At 45.6% G+C, this 23,236-nt stretch overlaps 1 protein-coding gene across 2 annotated transcripts in view; it reads right to left on the minus strand.

The window, feature by feature from the left end:
• ccdc178 (coiled-coil domain containing 178) overlaps positions 1-23,236 on the minus strand; it is a 266,960-nt gene that overhangs the window by 236,247 nt on the left and 7,477 nt on the right. For both annotated transcript variants that reach the window (XM_033019675.1, XM_033019676.1), the window contains exons 3-7: positions 13,758-13,897; positions 8,976-9,049; positions 7,245-7,339; positions 6,436-6,639; positions 1,686-1,906 (exon numbers count right to left, since the gene is read on the minus strand). In XM_033019675.1, coding sequence (XP_032875566.1) covers positions 1,686-1,906; positions 6,436-6,639; positions 7,245-7,339; positions 8,976-9,049; positions 13,758-13,897 — 734 coding nt within the window. The remainder of the gene's footprint in view (positions 1-1,685; positions 1,907-6,435; positions 6,640-7,244; positions 7,340-8,975; positions 9,050-13,757; positions 13,898-23,236) is intronic.

Here is a 23,236-nt window from a genome sequence, read left to right on the forward strand (position 1 = left end):
CTTGACACCTCCCACTCGATCTTCCAATGGAACCACTTGGGAGATCGACGCTTTAAAGTCAAACTTTGCCTCCCACTGTATGTTTCAGTATGTACTGAAGATGTTTCTACTTGGTTTCTAACAACTGATTGGCCTAGAGGGGTTGCTTCCCCCTGTATAGGGGTATAAAGGTGGTCGGTTCGTTTGGGTGTGTTGTCTTTCTTCTGTTCTTTGCCCGAGGCTGCTGCGGGCTCAAGTAAGTGGATCCAAAATCGGCCCCGTGGTAAATAGGTTAATAAAGGTTACGACTACAGTGCTCGACTCAGTGGTTTTACTAAACCAGACTAGAGGGGGGTAAAAGAACCGGAATTGACACATGAATCGCAGACTTCAAGCAGTCATTGCATGCAAAGGATATTCAACAAAATACTAAACTTGACTACTTTCATTTACATTACATTGCTCTGTCCCAAACATTATAGTGCCCTGAAATGGAGGGACTAAGTTTCAACACTGCTGTAATTTATACGTGGTGAAAGCAAAATGTATAAAAATGGCCTTTATTAAAATCTGACAATGTGCACTGTAACCACATGTGATTTTCCTATTACAAATCACAATTTGTGGAGTAAAGAGGCAAATAAATAAATAATGGGTCTTTGTCCCAAACATTATGGAGGGCACTATAAATATAGCTGTTTGGGCTAATGGAATCAAGGGATATGGGGAAAAAGCAGGAACAGGGTACTGATTCTGGATAATCAGCCATGATCATATTGAATGCAAGTGCTGGCTCGAAGGGCCGAATGGCTTACACCTGCACCTACATTCTATACATCTGAACATTTGCAACAAAACCACCAGGGGCGATGGCTGCTCCGCCGGCAGTCTGTTCGTTTTTTCATCCTTTTTGTTATTTTTGTTATAAAACAAAACAGAACCTGACAGTCTTTTATTCTGTTATTTTTTAGTGCGTTAAAAGTTTAATGTTCTTCGGTTTGTTTTATGTGGAGGGAAGGGATCGGAGGAAACTTTTTTTTTTCAGGTTCTTACCTTGCCGGAGATATGATCAATTTTCGGATCACATTCTCCGGGCGCTCTGCGGCCTTCCATCGATGGAGCTGGAAGCCTCCTCGGACTGACTTTGAGCCCTATCGCGGGGCGTGGACGTAACATCGGAGCTGATCCCTTGCCTGGGTTCACTCCCACCGTGACCACCGCGGAATCAACATCAAGGGCTCGCAGTCTCGGGTGAGGCTAGTCGGGAGCTCCATCGTCGCGGAAGGTTCACCAGCCCCGACGCGAGGTTCGATCGCCCGGCGCGGGGGAGCTGACATCCCCCCCGATGCGGGAGCTTGATCGCCTCGACGTGGAAGGCCTGAACGACGCTGGCTGCGGGAGTCAAGATCATCCCGTCAAAGGGGGCTCGAGGCCCACGACCGAGAAAGAACTAAGAGAAGGACTTGAACTTTATTTCGCCTTCCATCACAGTGAGGAATGTGTAGGAGTCACTGTGGTGGATGTTCATGTTAAAATGTGTTTTTGAGTAATCTGTTGCTTTTAATTGTATGACTGACCTGGCCAATTAAATTCCTCGTATGTTGCAAAACATATTTGGCAAATAAAGTGTGATTCTTATTCTGATTCTGATTCTGATATGGCTCATTTCACCACTTTCAAGTTAGCAGCATATTTACATCAAATACCTCTATTTGATTTGGTAGAATATCATCAATGGTTTTCTTTTCCAAATCCAGTTTTTCCTTCAAGTAATCATCAAGTTTCTTCACTAAGTTTATTTCTTCTTGGAATCTCTGATTCAGTTTCTTTGCATCATTAACTTGATTTTGTAACTTTGTTAAATGAGATGCTTTACACTCAGCGTGCAACTCAAATTCATAAATCTCTTCTAAATGTGTGTTATACTCTGCATAAGAAAATACACAATTTTAGTTTAAACAAAACAAAACAGAACCTGACATTCTATAAGCAGTTGCATTTGTTTCTGCCATTAAGAAATCAATACTTAATAAATCCAATACATTCAGCTGAAATCACCCATATTATTGCAATGATGAACACAAAGTCAGTGCACTAACCCCAGTTTTTGTCTAAAGTCATAATACCACATGTCTAACTCAAGGATAAAAACAGAGACCTTGAGACCTTATTACACCAATCTGACTTCTGAGTTGAAGAGCTGCACATTCAGAGAAGGCCTGCATGCCAGAGTGGCACAGAGCAGAGCCTAGCGAAGAGCCATGAATGCATTGGAAAACCCATATTAAATGCACCTTTTTATACTCCATTTCCCTGCTCATTCCCACATGCCTGATATGACTCAAAAAGGATTTGAATATCTTCTTCATACTTGCCTCTTACATTCACTTTGAGTATACTTTTATGCCAATTTTATGACAGATTTTACTGTTCATTTTATAAACCATGTTCTCGGGGTATCTAAATCTAAATTTTATTAGTTGTTTAAGTTATGACATCGGATGGAAGCTGCATACCAAATCTCGTGGCACATATGTGCAATGACAATAAAAGATATTATTATATTATTATTATATTATTCAGAAATTTACAGCTTTTATTCAGAAATTTACATTTACATCCAAATCAAACCAGAACAAGGGGTCACAGTTTAAGGATAAGAGGGAAGTCTTTTAGGACCGAGATGAGAAAATCATGTTATACACAGAGAGTGGTGAATCTGTGGAATTCTCTGCCACAGAAGGTAGTTGAGGCATTCATTGGCTAGATTTAAGAGGGAGTTAGATGTGGCCCTTGTGGCTAAAGGAGAGAAGGCAGGTATGGGATATTGATTTGGATGATCAGCCATGATCATATTGAATGGCAGTGCAGGCTCGAGGGGCCGAATGGCCTACTCCTGCACCTATTTTCTATGTTTCTATGTTTCAGGGAAGGAAATCTGCAATCTTCACATGGTCTGGCCTATATGTGACTCCAGCTCCACCAATAAAATTGATTCTTCATTTCCTCAATTCAGTTAGGAATGAACAATGAATACCAGTGATATCCACAAAAACTTCATACATTCTCGGTGCCTATACATTTAATAGTGTCATACTCAGTAGTGTTCAGTAAGCATGCAGGTACAGCAGGCAGTGAAGAAAGGGAATGGCATGTTGGCCTTCATAACAAGAGGAGTTGAGTATTGGAGCAAATTGGTCATTCTGCAGTTGTACAGGGCCCTAGTGAGACCACACCTGGAATATTGTGTGCAGTTTTGGTCTCCAAATTTGAGGAAGGACATTCTTGCTATTGAGGGAGTGCAGCATAGGTCACAAGGTTAATTCCCGGGATGGTGGAACTGTCATATGTGGATAGAATGGAGCGGCTGGGATTGTATACTCCGGTATTTAGAAGGATGAGAAGGTATCTTATTGAAACATATAAGATTATTAAGGGTTTGGACACGCTTGACGCAGGAAACATATTCGCGATGTTGGGGGAGTCCAGAACAATTTAAGAATAAGGGGTAAGCCATTTAGAATGGAGATGAGGAAAAACTTTGTCACACAGAGGGTTGTGAATCTGTGGAATTCATTGCCTCAGAAGGCAGTGGAGGCCAATTCTTTGTATGCTTTCAAGAGAGAGTTGGATAGAGCTCTTAAAGATAGCGGAGTCAGGGGATATGGAGAAAAAGGCAGGAGTGTGGTACTGAGTGTGGATGACCAGCCATGATCACAGTGAATGACAGTCCTGGCTCAAAGGGCCGAATGGCCTATTCCTGCACCTATTGTCTATTTGCATCTCTCTTTTACAAAAACATCCTTGCCATTCATGTGGCCCTTGCGGTGATATCACTTTCCTTGTTTGAATGGTGTCCCCACAAGACTGTTCCAATCAACATCACCGTATCTATCCTCTGTGTATGTTGCAGTCTCTGTGTTCAGTGTCGAATTCTCCAATTTTAGGTAATTCACTCGTTCTTTCCGTCTGCATTAGAAATTCCGTCTGCCATTATTTTGGCTCAGTTTTTCTTTTGCCATTGAAAAACCCTAGACAATGGTCCTGCCGCAAAGAGCCTTCGCGTTGGTTGCACCAAGCCTCAGTGCATCCCTCAGCAGGTTCTCCTGCAGTCTGGAATGGGCCAGTCTGCACTGTCTCACCACAAACAGTAGAATTCCAGAATAGTTATAAGACTTACCAAATACGTAATTTTTTTAATCGTTGACTTCAGGAGGAAGAGGAGAGAGGAACCTGCTCCCTTATACATCAAAGGAGACATGGTGGAGAGTCACTGGCTTTAAGTTCCTGGGAATAAACATCTCCCAGGACCTCAAATGGCAAATGAACACCGTCACTCTCGTGAAGAAGTCACATCAGCGGCTGTATTTCCTGAGGTCTCTGTGGAGAGCAAACGTCTCACAGCCGCTGCTGTTGTCCTTCTACCGATGCGCCGTGGAGAGTATCCTCTCCTATGGAATCCTGGTGTGGTTTGCTAGCTGTACTGTGGCTGAGAGGAGGGCGTTGCAGGGAATTATAAAAACTGCGCAGAACATTACAAACGCCCAACTGCCCTCCTTGGATGACATATATAGGGCCCGATGCTTGCGCCGGGCCACAAATATCACTCAGGACACATCCCACCCTGCCAACCACCTTTTTACTCTGCTACCCTCTGGGAGGCGATTCAGGACTCTGAAGGCTCGCATCGGTAGACTAAAAGATAGTTTCTACCCATGTGCGATAAAAGAGCTAAATTCCAACAGAGAATGCTGGGGAAGCAAAATGTAATTCCAAGAAATGCCGCCAAATTCTTTTAAATTCTTATAAATTCTTTTAAAATACCTATTTATTTTTTACTAATAAGTGTACATATGTGTTAATGGTTGTCGTGTTTGTATTTTTTTTTTTTTTTTAACCGGAGGAGATGTAATGGAATTTCGTTGCACAGTATTGTGCAATGACAATAAACGTATTCATTCATCATTCATCATTCATACAATGTGACAATCAGTAGTGAGAGTGTCACGTGTTGAGTCAACTCAATATACTTGGAAATACAACCAGAAAATATTGGAAATTTGCAACGAGAAACATTTGAACTCTGAGATCCTTTGTCAGAAATGGGCAAGCGATAAAACAAATTAGTTTTCAGTGGCAAAAAAAGGCATATGGTCTAGGGTAGAACAAAGGGAGGAGACCAACTAAGTTTATGTAGCAGTTACATTCAGATAATGATTCCTTGTCTGTACAATGGATTGCTAATAGCAAACTTGTAGGACATGCCCAGCAGACCAGGCTACATCAATGGCAAAATAAAAACTGAGCCAAAATGAGGGCAGACGGAAATGCCAATTTCTGATGCAGACAGAAAGAGTGAATTATCTAAAGTTAAAGTATTCAATACTGAACACAAAGACTGAGGTGAGAAAAAACTAGGCCATTTAAGAATGAGGTGAGAAAAAACGTTTTCACCCAGAGAGTTGTGAATTTGTGGAATTCCCTGCCACAGAGGGCAGTGGAGGCCAAATCACTGGATGGATTTAAGAGAGAGTTGGATAGAGCTCTAGGGGCTGGTGGAATCAGGGGATATGGGGAGAAGGCAGGCACGGGTTATTGATTGGGGACGATCAGCCATGATCACAATGAATGACAGTGCTGGCTCGAAGGGCCGAATGGCCTCCTCCTGCACCTATTTTCTATTTTTCTATGTTTCTATGACTGCAACATGCCAAGAGAATAGATGATGTTCCTTAAACTTGTGTTGGGCCTTATTGTAACCATGCAGGAGGACACAGGGTGATAGATCAACGTATCAGTTCCTAATCCCATTTTCTTTGTTCATTCCAGGAAGCCCTTTGGTACCATCTTTCACTAGTAATCTGGGTCGTAGCACTACAGTATGGCTACTTTGGCACAGACCCCACCCACATGTTCACTAGTGTAATGTCAGCATTACTGAATCACAATGAACACCTACCATTCAGAAATTCCTAGAATCCTTAAAAAAATTATTGGAATTTTTTTTTTAAACACCTAAACATTTAAAACATCAATTAAAAACATAAACATTGAACCGATAATTATTATTTTTTTAATCTTCTTATCTTTTTCACAGCAGCTAAGTTCTCCAGGTTTAAACCAGTGCAGGTTCAGCATTGGATTTCCCGCCTAAGAGGTGAGTAGTTCTTAAAAGATCATACTGCCCATTTGGACAATAGGGGCAGCCACAGCCATAGGCGGCTGAGCAGTCGCCAGCAACGACTCAGCCAGCAATGAAGATCATGACATTTGCAGTGATATGTTAGGATTTAATCCTAACATTAATGCTGGCGCCAGAACAGAAGTTCTGCGCTAGTGATCTTTACCTCAGTCGACATTTTATAGAAAATATTTATGATTTATACTTTTTATGGATCACGAGACCTCCAATAAATCACAACAAAAATTCAACTGTTTAGATAGGTATTCCAATACCTCTTTGTACAGCTTCAGGAAGCACCTTCATCCACCAACAAGACAGTTGATCAATTCTGTTTCCAAGATTTGTCACCCGCTCTCTTTCAATTCTTAGAGACTCGGTTGTCTTTTGGCATTCAGCTTCCAGTTGCTCCATCAAACCAATGATCTCTGATAGAACTATCCTTGCCTCTTCATGTAAAGCTGCGGTTATGTCAGATTCTACATTTAGAAGCAGACACCAACAATTACAGGAGCAAATCGGTTTTGAAGGAACTAGTAAATAAAGTGGTGAAATACAATAAAGTCTAAGCACTTAGAGATTGAATACTAAGATTTATGTTTCCATTCTAAATATCAAACGTTAGATTTCAAGATATTATCATCCCAAATGTCCCCATACGATGATAAAGTTAAGAAGGCTTCACAAAAGCCTGGGATTCACCTTCTTTGTCTCAGGTGTCTGATTTACTGAATCATTATGAGGCATATAGACAGTATATCATTGAATATGAGAAGTAGATGAAAAATGTCAGGACTTACTACATTTTCTTTTAAATTGCAAAGATACATGTCCAACAATTAATTAAAAGAAAACATTACTTCGGATGAACCAGATCAAGATGAGATCAAAATATATATCAAAGAAACAGACACATATACGTACCAAAGTACTAACTATTTGACGGGGTAGTTATATCCAAAATATAATTAAAAATATAAAGACTTAATTTCTGCTTTTAATAGTTAAACGATATTTTGCAACATAGCACTTTATCTAATTAATAGAAAAAAATTCTATTTATGTATTTAGGATAAAGTCCTACCTGTTCCATCAAATCGAACCCTCTTAATGCAGAGTTCATTGTAAGCCGAGTCAACAGATGTTTGACTAAGTGACTTTTCAGGCAATATTGCATTTCTACAGAAAACAGAATTCGATCCAAATTGGTGATACTTGGTGAAGTATTATCTTGATGAAGACTTAATTACACCAAATAAACAAAAATCTATATTTACATAAGGATTTTAAAATCCATAAAGTCCTAAGAGATTAAATGATTTAAATTTAAACAGAATTTGCCCAAAATTTAATTCCAAAGTTTAAATATAAGGAAGTTATAACTGGAATGTTCTTGTTTGTAAACTTTTTTCCATATCACCCATTTTTTTCTCTAAACTCCAATCATGAAGCCACTGGCTTAAAACTATGGGTAAAGTAAAACATTACAATCTGATCAATGACCCATCGTTGGAACTGGGAAAAATTTGTAATCAAATGTTTCAAGCTTCAAAGGAAGTAGAGAGGGTAGAAATAGACAAGAGAAAGTCAATGAAAAAGGTGATACAGACAAAGATTGAATGGTACAAGTAGTGATGTTTATAACTGAAAAAGGATAATAAAGCCATATCTGGAGGAACGAGGAAATACCAGGAAATAAATGTGTCGAAATGTGGATACCAGATTGGAATGACATTGTGGAATTCATCACTGTCCCGAAAGGTGTAATATGCCAAGTAAGAATAGAAGGTGTCGCTCCTTGACCTTGACCTGAACTTTGTTGGAACAGAGTGGGATGCCAAAGGTAGAGAAGTCTGAATGGGAAGATTTTTTATTATCACAACATCCACACTGTAGCAATTATTTTCCATGTATGCATTTGGACAGTATAGAAATATCACAATGGTATTTAATTGTGATTTATTTCTCAATAAAGCTAATTTCTAACATTCAGATTTGGAAGTTGTTGGTTTCCTCATCAGGAAAGGAGAATTAAGATAAGCTCCCCTTCCTGAAACCCCAGGCAAGTTCAACAAATTCAGTGATTTAAAATGGATTCCATTTAGCAGCTTTACTGAAATTACATTTCAGCTTCGCTACGACATGCATTCTGCTTGTTAATACAGCTGTGAATCATGATATGGTTGTCTTTTTTTTTTGCCATAGTACTGATATTTAATTTTAATTGTATATTTTATTATACATTTTAAAATACAGGCAGTCCCTGGGTTATGTGAAGTTCTGTTCTTGAGATCTGTCGGCAAGTCAATTTCTTGGTAAGACAGAAACATCTGTTTTCTACTGCTATCCATATCGTATTGCTCTACACACTTGCTATAATTCTTAAATTCATTGAACACCTGAACTACACCCATATTTAATCAAATGGAACAGGCAGCATCTTCTGGGATGCTGCTTGTCCCGCTGAGTTACTCCAGGTTTTTGTGTCTATCTTCGGTTCCTTCCTACACATTTAAACAAATGGAATATATGCAGCATCCAGTCACCACTCAATACCATGAAGATATTATTATTATTACTAGTTTGAAAAATGCTTTAAAATGTATGAGAGAATTTGTGTTAAGTTAAATTTTCATAACGCAAGTTATTTGTAACCTGGGGAGCCTTCCCTTTTTAGTAACAGAGACTTTTAAGAAACCTTAAAATACAAATCACAACTTGAAATTGGATACAATTTTGGTAAACATTATTATGCAAGGCATCTCAAATGAAAAGCAATTTGCTTCTGAAATAGTAAAATATTATCAAACCTCACCTTTGAGCATTCGCACTCAGCTTTTTAAAAGATGGAGCTCTTCTTTGGGGTTCTGACTGTACAGCTGCTGTAAACTATCAGAAAATACTATATTAAAATCATGCATCGGGCAACAACCAATCAATAAAAATAATATTGTTGAGTTTTACTCCAGGTATGGTCTCACCAAACTCATATTTCAGTGCAGCAATCTGGCAATGCAAATAATCAACATATCTGGAATGTTTTGATATATTATCATTTCAGTAGGTATTCTGAATGTCTACAGTAAAAATATGAATGAAATTCATCTTTTTCATTTTCTACCTTGCAATTTCATCCAAAATAATTAAATAAAAACTGAAATCAGTTTCCTCAGCTGTTCTCGTCAGATTGTTGAAAGTCGTTCTTAACACTTAGAAGCAGGAGATGCCAATATTCAATAATGACAATGATATATATATATAGGATCTTGACCTGAACATTGTTTTCCTAACATCTATCCCTGACCCTCAATGCAACTGTGGCATAATTATCCATCCATTTTAGCGTTTAATATATTTAATGATTGTCTCCTCAGCTCACTGGAGAACATATTCCAAATATCAATGGTCCCAAGAACTCTTCCTTATTTCTGTCCTAAACAGACAATCCTTTATTCTGAAGCAAAGTCAGCTGTACTGGATTCCCAATCAGAGGGAAATCTTACTGACATCTTCAACACCTCGCTGCACCAGGCTGTTGTCCCATCGTGTTTCAAGACTGCCAACATCATACCAGTGCCAAAAAAATCCGCAATAACATGTCTCAACGATTACCGCCCTGTAGCACTCACTCCCATAATGATGAAATGCTTCGAGAGGCTGGTCAGGGACCATATTACCTCCAGACTCCCCTCCACACTTGACCCGTTCCAGGCCAAACCGCTCCACAGAGGACGCCATATCCTCCGTACTCCACCTGAGCCTGTAACATCTAGAGGAGAAGAACACACATGTGCGAATGCTGTTCGTGGACTTTAGTTCAGCATTCAACACAATCATCCCGCAGCACTTGGTAAGCAAATTGGGTTAATTGGGCCTCAGCACCCCCTTAACTCCTGTAACTGGCTACTGGACTTCCTCACTGACAGACCCCAGTCAGTGCGGGTTGGAAACAACACCTCCAACATCTCTCTGAGCACCGGCTCCCCTCAGGACTGCGTCCTGAGTCCACTGCTGTTTACCCTGATGACCCACAACTGTTGTGCCAGGTTTAGTACAAACCACATCATGAAGTACGCAGATGTCACAACAGTGGTGGGCCTTATCCGGGACGACAATGAATTGGCTTACAGGGAGGAGGTGAAACAACTGGTGGACTGGTGCAACACGAACAATCGGCCAGGTTTTGCAACAGCTTCTTCCCCCAAGCCATCAGACTCTTGAATTCCATATAATGTGCCGCCACTATTATCTATTTTTCTTTTTATCTATTTTATCTTTTTATCTATTTTATCCTTTTGTTATTTTATGTTGCACGGTGAGCCAGATGCAACAAAATCTCGTTCAGACTTGCATTTGTTGGTGTATTTTTGAATGACAATAAAGTTTTTTGATTGATTGATTGATTGATTGGTTGATTGATTGATTGATTGATTGATTGATTGATTGATTGATTGATTGATTGGCATCTACCATATCAAGGCCCCCAAAAATCATCATCTTCCTTTTTTCCATCCATCCATCCATTATTAAAACTCTCATCTGACCACTTCCTGTCTGTGTTGTAATTAAATTTACGCAATAACGATACCCCGTAGCGCTACGATTTTCCGCCACCTTACTCATCATTCTCCTCTGCTGCATGTCAAATATGTTTTGTTCCGATTGGTGAATTGTACATAAGTTATGAAGGTTTTTAAGGTTCCCCCTTCCCCACACCCACCCTCCCCCACAGCCCTCCCTTCCCCCAACCCCCCCTACCCCAACCCCCCCTCCCCCACACCACCCCCTCCCCCGCCCCCACATTCTCCCAACCCACTCCCCCACACCCCTCCCTCACAACCCCGTCCCCAACACTCCCTCCACCAACACCCCTCCCACACACCCCCCTCCCCCAAAACCCCTTCCCGCACATCTCTCCCCCACTCACCTCTCCCCCACACATCCCTCCCCCACACATCCCTCCCCCACACATCCCTCCCCCACATAACCCCACCCCCACACCAGCCCCCTCCTCCACACACCGCTCCCCCACAACCCCCTCCCTCCACCACACCACCCCTTCCCACACCTCCCCCCCCTCCCCCACATGAGATCAGCAGTTTGTTCTTCTCGTCTGCCAGTCACCATGAAGGTAACGCCCCTTCCGGCACCCGCTATTAATCTTTGCTGTTAATCACCGGGCGGGAGGAGGAGAATAAAGCCCTGGAGGCGGGGCTGAGCCCGCAAGCCATGCGGGGAAGAACGACCAGCGAAGCGCCCAGCGCCCGCTGTGTGTCCCCCAACCCCTTCCCCTCTGGTCCCCCTTGCTAGCTCCTGCCCCCCTCCCCCGTAATACCACTCTCCCCAGGGCTCTTCCCCCGTCATTTCTCCAAGCTCTCTTCCCCCCAGCTCACACACCCCTCTCCCCCTCCCCCCCACACCCTAACACCCTCCCACACACCCCTTCCTCCCAAACAGCCCTCCCTTCCACACACCCTCCCTTCCACACATCCCTCACTACGCTCCCCCCTGCCCACACACACCCCGAGCTCTCTCCCCCCCACATCTTTACTGCGGGAGGCTCTGGATGAGCCGGCCCGGCCCGACCCAGCGCCAAATCGGAGATGGCGCCGATGTCGCCAAATGGAAAGCGGAAATTCCCAGCGGAGAACAACCAGCGAAATGACCAGAGCCCGCTGTGAGTCCCCATCACACCACCAACCCCTTCTCCTCTGGTCCCCCTAGCTGGCTCCTACCCCCTCCCCTGTGATAGCGCAGCTCCCCCATGGCTCTTCTCCGTCTTTTCTCAGAGCTCTCTACACCCACCTCCACACCTCTCCCTCCCACACCCCTCCTTTCCACACACTCCTCACAACCCAACCCCTGCCCACACATCCCTATCCCACACATCCCCCCCACAACCCCTCTTCCCCCACACCCCTCTTCCCATACACCCCCCCCCACAACGCCAAACCCTGCACCGCCCCCACAACTGCCCCCTCCCCCCACAACCCCCCCGACCACTCACCCCCAAAATGCGCCACCCCCACAATGCCCCCCCCCCCAACGCCACACCCCGCACCGCCCCCACAACTGCCCCCTGCCCCCACAACCCCCCGCCCCCACAACCCACCCCGGCCCCACAACCCCCCCTACCCCTACAACCCCCCCAGCCCACAGAAACCCCCTCACACCCCACAACACCCACAATCCCCACCCTCACATGAAGAGGAGGGGGTGTTCGGGGATGAGGAGAAATGAGCCATGCCTGCAAAGTTAGGGGCTATGGGCGAGTGGTGGAATATTGCGTTGGGGGAACGTGTTGCCTTGGGGGAAACAGGTGAGTAGTGGAATATTGCATTAGGGAATGGGTTGCATTGGGGGACCAGGCCTCCCGTGTGACTGGGACCCAATGGGTCCCACTTAGACTAGTTCCTCCTAAACTCCAATGTGTAACGGTCAACTGCTCAACCTTTCCTTATAAGACAATTGTTTCATTTCAAGAATCAACATAGTCAACCTATTTGAATTACCTCCAAAGTAAGTATATTCCTCCTCAAATATGGAATCCAAAACTATTCTTTTTACTCCAGGTATGGCATCGCCAAACTCATATTTCAGTGCAGCACGACATCCATACTTTTGCACTCGATCATGAAAGGCCAATTTTCCATATGTTTCCCTAAAAACTTGTGTTAGTGCATGCTAACTTTGTGTTTCAAGATTTATCTGTTAAGCATTCTCAAGACTCCCTCCATTTCAATAATATCCTGCTTTACAATTTTTTCCTCACAAGGACATTCGATCCTTTGTATTTTGCCCACTTACTTATATCTCTTTGCAGATTGTGTCCTGCTAATAATTTATGTTCTGAGCTGCAACCTTATTAAAAAAATAATTTACGTCACATCACCATGATAATCTATAGTCAAGATGTTAGAGGATTCTCTTGAACTTCGACAGGTGTACAGTAGAGAGCATATTGACTGGTTGCATCGCGGCCTGGTTCGACAACTTGAATGCCCAGGAGTGAAGAGATCATGGGTTCTGATCTCCCCACCATCGATGGGATTTACCAGAGTCACTACCTTGAAAAGGAAGCCAGAATCATCAGAGACCTACACCATCCTGGCCACACACTCATTTCACCAGTGCCATCGGGTAGAAGGTACAGGAGGCTGAAACTGTAACGTCCAGGTTCAGGAACAGCCAAGTCCATGCAGCCATTAGACTATTAAACACTACAAGCTCTGAACTACATAATTATTGTTATTATTGCACTATTATTGTTTGTTTTTCAGTGTACATATGTGTGTGTGTGTATATATATATATATAAGATATATATATATACAAGAAAAAAAAGTTCAGTGTGTCACATTGGCACATATATATAATATATTTACATATATATATATATATATATATATATATATATATGTAAATATATTATATATATGTGCCAATGTGACACACTGAACTTTTTTTTCTTGTTTATTACATTGTTTACAGTGTACAATGTTTACATATTTCATTGTGCTGCTGCAAGTAAGAATTTCATTATTCTATCTGGGACAATAACATACTCTTGACTCTTATCTATTTTTTCCATGTCATACCTTTCTGAACCAAATTTCAGTCTTATCTTCCAATTCATGGATGTGGCGAATCACTTTACAAACAAACGGTAGTGAGGTTTTGATCCAATCACAGTTATGACATTTAGAAGGCCGAAGTTGCCATGAAAGTTCATTCTTTGCTTGATGTGGGGGAGAAAAAAAATCAGTCAATTATCATTTTGTTCTCTCAACTCTCCAAATTAGTGAGGACATAAACATTAACCCTGTCAGTTACCTTTTTGCCTATTGTCTCTCATTTTTCAAAACAGGTATTAGCAGAAACAGAAGAATAATAATAAAAGTAAATAATGAAAAGGGTGGATACCTCTTCTGTAAAAAGTAGGGCTACGTAGTGACCATACAGGCATTTCAAAATTATTAATGGCTTAAACTGGTCATGTGTGAAGCGTTGTATTTTGGAAAGTCGAATTAAAGGAGAAAGTGTATAATTAATGTGAAGACCTTTAACAGCATTGATGTACAGAAGGATCTTATGGCCCAAGTACATAGCTCGCTGAAAGTGGCAACACAAATAAATAGAGTGGTAAAGAAGACTAGACTAAGTGGGAGGCTTGGTCCAACGCAATATTCCACCACTCACCCATAGCCCCCAACTGCACAGGCGCAGCTCATTCCTCTCATCGCTAGCACTCTCTTCCCCCTTCTCTTCACCCTCCCTCTTCTTTCCCCTCTCCTCCTCCCCTCCCCCAATCTCTTCCTCATCACTTTCTCCCTCTCCTTTCCCATACCCTCAGACACTCCCTCCCTCCCCCCACAACACCTCTCTCCTCCCTACCCTCCTCCTATCCCTCTATACCCACCTCCCCCTATCCCCCCACTATCCCTCCCCACCTCCCCCACTGCCCTCCTCTCCTTCTATTCCCTACCTCCCCCATCCCCCCCTCTACCATCCCTCTCCCTCTACTCCCCCGCCTCCCCACTATCCCTCCTCACCTCCTCCCTCTTCTTTTCCCTCTCCTCCTACTCTCTCCCAATCCCTCCCTCACCTTTTCCCGACCCTGTCACTCCCTTCCTCCCTCTATAACTCCTCTCCCTTCCATACTCCCCTCCTCTCCCTCTATCCCCTCAGCTCCCCCACACTCCCTCCTCACCTCCCCAGGATCTCGAGGTTGCCACTCCTCTCCCTTCTTGCGTGCCCCGGAGGAGCATCAGCCATCAGCGCCCTTAGAGCCAGGCCTTGGATCCTCGGCTCGGCCAGGGAGCACCAGCAGCTGCGGCCGTGCCGGCGTGTGGGCGGGGGGGGATGTGGAGGTGGGCGAGAGCTTGGAGAAAAGACGGGGGAAGAGCCATGGGGGAAGGAGAGTATCACGGGGGAGGGGGGCAGGAGCCAGCGAGGGGGACCAGAAGGGAAGGGGCTGGAGCTGCGGGGTGATGCGATGGCGGTGCGTTTGGGACTCACAGCAGGAGCTTGATGCTCTCCTGGATCAGACTCTCCGCTTTCCGTTTGGCGACATCTCCGACTCCGGGCCGGGCCGCTTCCAGTCCCTCCAAAAATTGTCCGGTTGGAGACCTCCGCCACCCAGCATCCCTCAGCACCAGTAAAGACGTGATGGCACAAGAAGGGGCAGACCATCCCGGGGAGCGACAGGAGAAGAGACCTATTTGCGTGGTGCTGACTGGCGGGAGAGATCGATCTGCGCACCGCGGTTTTTACGATTTTTAAACCTCGCTAACTTTTACAATATACTATCCATCGGATCAAAACTTGCACTCGCTGCAGAGGAGAACGGTGAGTGAGCTGATGAAAAATCGTAGCGTTATCGCATACCGTTTTTGCGCAAATAGAAAAAACGCGCAAACCGGAAGAGCACAAGATCAGATTTTTAGTTATGTACTAGACCAAGTGCAGACCCGTTGGGTCTGTTCCACCAACGTACGGTTGTGGGGGGGGAGGCGGCATGCAGCGTCACACACACTAACTATCCCCCCCCCCCGCACTCACGCTAATTACCCCCCTTGATATTATATTAATATTATTAATTTGCTCCTTTTACCCCATAACCACCCTATCTACTGACGCATAGCCCCCAACTTGCAGTCACATCTAGAGAGGGGGGGGGGGGGGCGGGAGTAGAGAGTAAGGGCAGATAGAGAAAGGGCAGAGACAGAGAGAGAGAGACAGAAACACAGAGAGAGGGGCAAGAGGGAGAGGGGGGAGGAGGGGAGGAGAGAGAGGGGTGAGGGGGGAGGGGGGGAGGAGGGGAGGAGACGAGAGAGGGTGGAGAGCAGGGAGGGGGAGAGGGAGGGGGAGGGGAGGGGGGGTGAGGGAGGGGAGGGGGGGGTGGAGGGTAAGGGGAGGGAGGGGGTGGAGGGGAGGGGGGGGAGGGGGGGGGGGGGGGGGGGAGGGGGGAGGGGGGGAGGGGGGGGAGGGGGGGGGGAGGGAGGAGGAGGGGGGAGGAGGAGGGGAGAGGAGAGAGGGGGAGGCGAGAGGGGGGGAGGGAGGGGGTAGAGAGGGAGGGGTGGGAGGGGAGGGGGTGGGAGGGAGAGGGGGGGAGGAAAGGGGGGAGGGAGGAGGGAGGAGGGGAGGGAGGAGAGGGGGAGGAGAGAGAGAGGGGGGGGGAGGGAGGAGGGGGGAGAGGAGAGAGGGGGGAGGAGGAGGAGGGGGGAGGGAGAAAGGGGGGAGAGAAAGGGGGGAGAGAAAGTGTGCTGAGAGGGGGTGAGGTGAGGGGGAGAGGTGGGGAGCAGGGAGGGTGGAGAGAAGGGGGTAGGGGTGTGCTGAGAGGGGGGTGAGGTGAGGGGAGGGGAGGGGGGTTTAGGGGGGGGACGATGGGGGAGGGGATGAAGGGGAGGAGGGGGAGAATAAGAGGGGAGAGGAGAGGGGGGATGAGAGGAGAGGGGGGGAAGAGGAGAGGAGAGGGGGGAAGAGGATGGGGGGAGAGGAGGGGGGAGAGGAGAGGGGGGAGAGGAGAGGGGGGAGAGGAGAGGGGGGAGAGGATGAGGGGGGGGAGAGGGAGTGAGGGGGGAGAGAGAGGAGAGGAGGGGGGAGAGGAGAGGGGGAAGAGGAGAGGAGAGAGGGGGGGAAGAGGAGAGGAGAGGGGAGGAAGAGGAGCGGGGGGTAGAGGAGAGGGGGGGAGAGGATGAGGAGAGGAGAGGGGGAGGGCAGAGGAGAGGGGGAGTGGAGAGGAGAGGAGAGGGGGAGTGGAGAGGAGAGGGGAGGAGAGGGGGAGAGGGGCGGAGGGAGGGGAGAGGAGGAGGGGGCGAGAGGGAGGGGGGGAGAGGGGAGTAGAGGGGAGAGATGGAGAGGAGAGGAGAGGAGAGGGGGGAGAGGAGAGGAGAGGGGGGAGTGGAGAGGAGAGGAGAGGGGGAGTGGAGAGGAGAGGGAGGAGAGGGGGGAGAGGGGAGGAGAGGGGGGAGAGGGGAGGAGGGGGGAGAGGGGGGGAGGGGGGGAGTGGGGAGGCGAGGGGGGGGGAGAGGAGAGGAGAGGGGGGGAGAGGAGAGGAGAGGGGGTGGGAGAGGAGAGGAGAGGGGGCGGGGAGAGGAGAAGGGGGGATGGGGAGAGAGGAGAAGAGACAGGGGGGAGAGAGAGAGAAAGAGAGAGGGATAGGGAGAGAGAGAGGTGGGGAGAGAGAGGAACCCAAACCCCCCAAACAACCATTTGCAGGCAGTGCTTTTTTATTTCAAACTAACCATATTTTATTTCACATTAAGGGTACTTACTCACAGGTGTGAAGAAATTTGTTCAGTGTCATTCAGAGCTCAGAGTGCCCTCCATGTTGCAGAGTGATTGAGGCACACCACTTGCAGAGACTGATGAGGCACCACTGCAGAGACTGATGAGGCACACCACTTCCTGGTTTTATAGTCCCTCCCCTTCCCTCCAGCAGGGGCAGCAGAGAGAATGGGGAATTGTGTAAAAACATTAATATCTCTGTCATTTTTCATGGACGGGAAAAATCCTCGGCACACATGCGGCGGAGGGGGGCTCTGAGCGAGGTGGCCAAAAATGACGGCTGTAGGTGGCGGCGTTCTCTCTGAAATCGCAGCACAGAAGGCCAAAAGCGGTCTAGAACAGACTTTTAGTAATATACATAGAAACATAGAAACATAGAAATTAGGTGCAGGAGTAGGCCATTCGGCCCTTCGAGCCTGCACCGCCATTCAATATGATCATGGCTGATCATCCAACTCAGTATCCCATCCCTGCCTTCTCTCCATACCCCCTGATCCCTTTAGCCACAAGGGCCACATCTAACTCCCTCTTAAATATAGCCAATGAACTGTGGCCTCAACTACCTTCTGTGGCAGAGAATTCCACAGATTCACCACTCTCCGTGTGTGTGAAAAAAAATGTTTTCCTCATCTCGGTCCTAAAAGATTAGATAGATAGATAGATAGATAGATAGATAGATAGATAGATAGATAGATAGATAGATAGATAGATAGATAGATAGATAGATAGATAGATAGAGAGATAGATAGATAGAGAGATAGAGATAGATAGATAGATAGATAGATAGAGATAGATAGATAGAGATAGATAGATAGAGATAGATAGATAGATAGATAGATAGATAGATAGATAGATAGATAGATAGATAGATAGATAGATAGATAGATAGATAGATAGATAGATAGATAGATAGATAGATAGATAGAGATAGAGATAGATAGATAGATAGATAGATAGATAGATAGATAGATAGATAGATAGATAGATAGATAGATAGATAGATAGATAGATAGATAGAGAGAGATAGAGATAGAGATAGAGATAGAGATAGAGATAGAGATAGAGATAGAGATAGATAGATAGATAGATAGATAGATAGATAGATAGATAGATAGATAGATAGATAGATAGATAGATAGATAGATAGATAGATAGATAGATAGATAGATAGATAGATAGATAGATAGATAGATAGATAGATAGATAGATAGAGATAGATAGATAGATAGATAGATAGATAGATAGATAGATAGATAGATAGATAGATAGATAGATAGATAGATAGATAGATAGATAGATAGATAGATAGATAGATAGATAGATAGATAGATAGATAGATAGATAGATAGATAGATAGATAGATAGATAGATAGATAGATAGATAGATAGATAGATAGATAGATAGATAGATAGATAGATGTGTGGTATGCTTGCATTCATCAGTTGAGGCATTGGGTACAAATGTCAGGAAGTCACGTTGTAGTTTATAAAACTTTTCAAAAAGGTGACGGAGGTTTGCCTGAATGCTGCCTCGAGTAAGGAGCATAAGTGAAAATGAGAGGTTCGATAAACATGGGATTGTTTTCTCTAGAACGTCAAAGACTGAGTGGAGACCTCATAGAAGTACAGAAAATAATGAGATGCATAGATAGGGTAGACTGTTAGAATCTTTTTCCAGGGTGGAAATGTCAAAGACGAGAAGGCACAACTTTAATCTGAGAGAGATAAAGTTTAAAGGACGTACGGGGCAATCTATACATAACTAAAGGGCCTGTCCCACTTGGACAACGTAATCCATGAGTTTATAAGACACAAGACGAGTTGAAAAAAATGTCAAGGTCGTGACTCGCCAAAGTAAAAGACCTCCTACGACCTCCTACGACTATGTCTACGACCTCCTACGACTATGTCTATGACCTCCTACGACTATGTCTATGACCTCCTACGACTATGACTACGACCTCCTATGACCCCCCCCTCGACCTCAGTCTTCCACAACCACGACCAACTACGACTAGCTACGAGTGGAACATTATCACATGATAAAATGATATCATGTATGACTACCTACGACTACATAACGACCATCTACGACTACCTACGACTACCATCACAACCTACTACGACCTACCTATGACCTACCTACGAGTAAAACGTATCAATTTTTTCCATGCCGACCTTTTTTTTACTCGTGGACATTTTTTATCAGGCTGGAAAAAACCTCCACGACCTACTTGAGGCCACGAGTATGCGGATATCACTCACGAGCATGAAGAGTTACGAAGACCTCCTACGACCTCCTATGACCTTGTGGCGACCATGCTGCGAGTATGAGTCAAGGGCAAACTCGGCAGAGGTCGCCAATTAAGTCGTGAAAGTGGGACAGGGGCTTCAAACTCTGATCTTGTGCTTTTCCGGTTTGCGCGGTTTTACTATTTGCACGAAAATGGTACGCGATAGCACTACGATTGTTTGCCAGCTCACACACCGTTCTCCTGTGCTGCGAGTGCAATAACTTTTGTTCCGATCGGTGGTATGTTGTAAAAGTTATCGAGGTTTAAAAATCTGATGCACTGATTCCTTCAGTCAGCGTCACGCAGATTGGCCTCTTCGCCTGTCAGTCAATGCCACGGCCGGGATGGCGACGCCACTTCCTGCCCCACCGGCGGCGGCCTGTCCCGCCTCACTCACAAACTCCTCTTTCCCCTCCTCACAGTAAATTGTCTATCGTCTCCCCCACCACCGGCCGCGGGGGGCGGGTTCAGAGTCGGCCCAGTGAAGGTCCTGGTCCCGTCTCTCACATCAGTCACCCCTCACCCCCGCCCGCCCTCTGCGGCAATGGTGGTCCTGTCTACCCGTCCCCCCGGTTCTGTCTCCTCCGCCTCCGCCGTTGCGGTAACTCACCCTCACGGCCTTCTCGGAGGTAATCTTCTCCGCCAGCTCATCGAAACTCATGGTGCCCACTGTGATGAACACCGACTCCACCCCCTCTCGGCGGCAGCGAGCAGGCAGGCAGGTAGGTAGGCGGGTGGGCAGGACGGGCCGAGAGGCAGCAGCGGGTACGCAGGGACGGGCCGAACAGCACCAGCGTGCGGTCGGACAGGATGGGGATGGGCCGATCGGCGGCTGAGCCGGAGTGGGCAGAGGGAGAAAGGGAGTCAGGTTGCAGAGTGGCCAAGCAGTTTGCGTGGAGTTTGAGTAACTCACACACGCACGCACACACACAGCACACACACACGTATGCACACAGGTATGCACACACACGCTCGCACGCACACACACACACACACACACACACACACACACACACACACACACACACACACACACACACACACACACACACACACACACACACACACGATGCAAACTGGTCCAATCTTCGTCAGCGGGATCTAAACCACAGCTAACAATGAATGACCTGCGGAGGAACGAACTGCAGATGCTGCTTTTTATGGATGGGGGGAGGGAGTAACTGAGGGAATGGGAAAGGAGAGGGAGGGAGAGGTGAGGGAGGGATTAGGGGAGGGGTGGAAGAGAGGGGGAAGATCCTGGAGAGGTGAGGATGGAGAGTGGGGGTGGATTGAGGTAGAGGAAGAGGTAGGGAGGGAGAGAGGGGAAAGTGGGGGAGGTGAGGAGAGTGGGGGAAGAGGGGGAATATATGGAGAGGTGGGGGAGTGGGGAATAGAGGGAGAGGAGGGCGGTGGGAGAGGTCAGGAGAGAGTGGGGGGAATATGGGTAGGTCAGGAGTGGGGAATAGAGGTATAAGAGGGAGGTAGGGAGGGGAGAGGAGTTATGGAGGGAGGGAATGAGTGACTGAGGGTAGGGGAAAGGAGAGGGAAGGAAAGATGAGGGAGGGATTGGGGGAGGGTAGGAGGAGAGAGGATTGAAGAGAGAGGGTGAAGGGGGGGGGGGGTGTTGGGGTATGAGGGGAAATGACCATGTCTGCATAGTTGGGGGCTATGCATGAGTGCTGCAATATTGCATTGGGGTGATGGGTTGCATTGGGGAACGGGTGAGTGGTGCAATATTGCGTTGGGGAACGGGTTGCGTTGGGGGACCAGGCCTCCCATGTGACAGGGACCCAACGGGTCCCACTTAGCCTAGTTTTTATTTTAACTCAGAATGTACTGCCAGGGATGGTGGTAAAGTGAATGTCCAAAAATGAAGAAATGATGAGGATACACTTCACTATTCCTGAAGTAATTATTTGCCATAATCAGCCAAATGGAACATTATAGTTTTTACTCAACATTGAAATCAACAATTAAATATATTAATTTAAACATCATTATAGTATTGGCATTTAGAACTACACAAAGTTATTTCAAATTGACTGCTTGTTTGTTATTCAGTATTTGATCAGTAGATATTTCCTGCAAGTAAATGCTGGAGAAACTGATTCATTGTCTTTGGTCTCTGGCATAAATATTATTTTACAACTAACGTTTCCACCTTTTACTGGCAAAAACCTGTTGTGGTGCAATCACAGGGTCAGAAATGCTCTAACACTCATAAATAGATGGTCCCTATTTAAATAGAGTGACCAAGGAGAACATCACAACAGTTGTCTAAGATAACATTACTAAAGGATTGTCCGCTGTTGCTACATGGGTGGAGCTGAGAAATAAAATGGAGATATCACCGTATTCATATTGTATTATAAACTCCCAAATAGTCAATGGGAATTAGAAGAACTAATATTCCGGCAGATTACAAACGGCTGCAAGAATAATAGCATTGTCACAAAAGGCAATTTCAACGTTCCCAATAAAGATTGAGACTGCCGTGGTGCAAGGGCAGAGATAGGGTGGAATTTGGCAAATGTGTTCAGGAAAGTTTCCTCATGTACTACATAGAGGCCCTTCAAATAAACGGGCAATGCTCAAACTACTTCTAGGGAATTTGGCAGGGCAAATGACTGAAAGTGTCATTGGCCGAGCCTTTTAGGACCAGCGATCATAGTTCTAATAGCTTTGAAATAGCTGTGAATAAGGACAGGCCTGGACCATAAGTTAATGTTCCCAATTGGGCCAAGGGCACCTTTGATGGTATTAGACTTTAACTTGCAAATATTGATTGGAATTGGTTGTTTGCAGGCAAAGGGATGTCTGGAAAATGGAGTGCTTTTAAAAGTGTGATAATGAGAGTTCAAAAAGCAGTTATCACCTTGTTCATATTGTATTATAAACTAAACATGTTCCTGTTAGAGTGAAGGGCATAGTAGGAATCCTGGATTGTTTTCTCTGGTGTGTTGGAGTCTGAAAGGAGACCTAATAGAAGTTTATAAAATGATGAGACGCATAGATAGGGTAGATCATCAGGGTGGAAATGTCAAATACAGGAGGGCATAGCTTTAAGATCAGCGAGGGAAAGTTTAAGAAAATATGCAAGGCAAGTTTTTTTTTTGTTACACGGAGGGTGGTAGGTGCCTGGAATCCCCTGCCAGAGGAGGTGCAGAAAGGAATTGCAGACGGTGGTAAATACCGAAGACAGACACAAGTGCTGGAGTAACTCAGCGGGTCAGGCATCATGCTGCCTGACTCGCTGTGTTACTCCAGCACTTTGTGTCTATCTGCCAGAGGAGGTGGTGGACTCAGATACAATTACTGCATTTAAGAGGCATTTAGACAGGCACTTAAATTGGTAACACATAGAAGATTATTGTCCTAATGTAGATAAGTGGAACGTTGGGCAAGAAGGTTGGCATGGAGGCCGTGTGCCAAAGTGCCTGTTTCTGTGCTGTGAAACTCTATGCCTCTTTGAAATGGTAATTCTTCTGGTGAGG

The sequence above is a fragment of the Amblyraja radiata genome, chromosome 4, assembly GCF_010909765.2.
Source record: "Amblyraja radiata isolate CabotCenter1 chromosome 4, sAmbRad1.1.pri, whole genome shotgun sequence".
In the NCBI taxonomy this organism is placed as follows: domain Eukaryota; kingdom Metazoa; phylum Chordata; class Chondrichthyes; order Rajiformes; family Rajidae; genus Amblyraja; species Amblyraja radiata.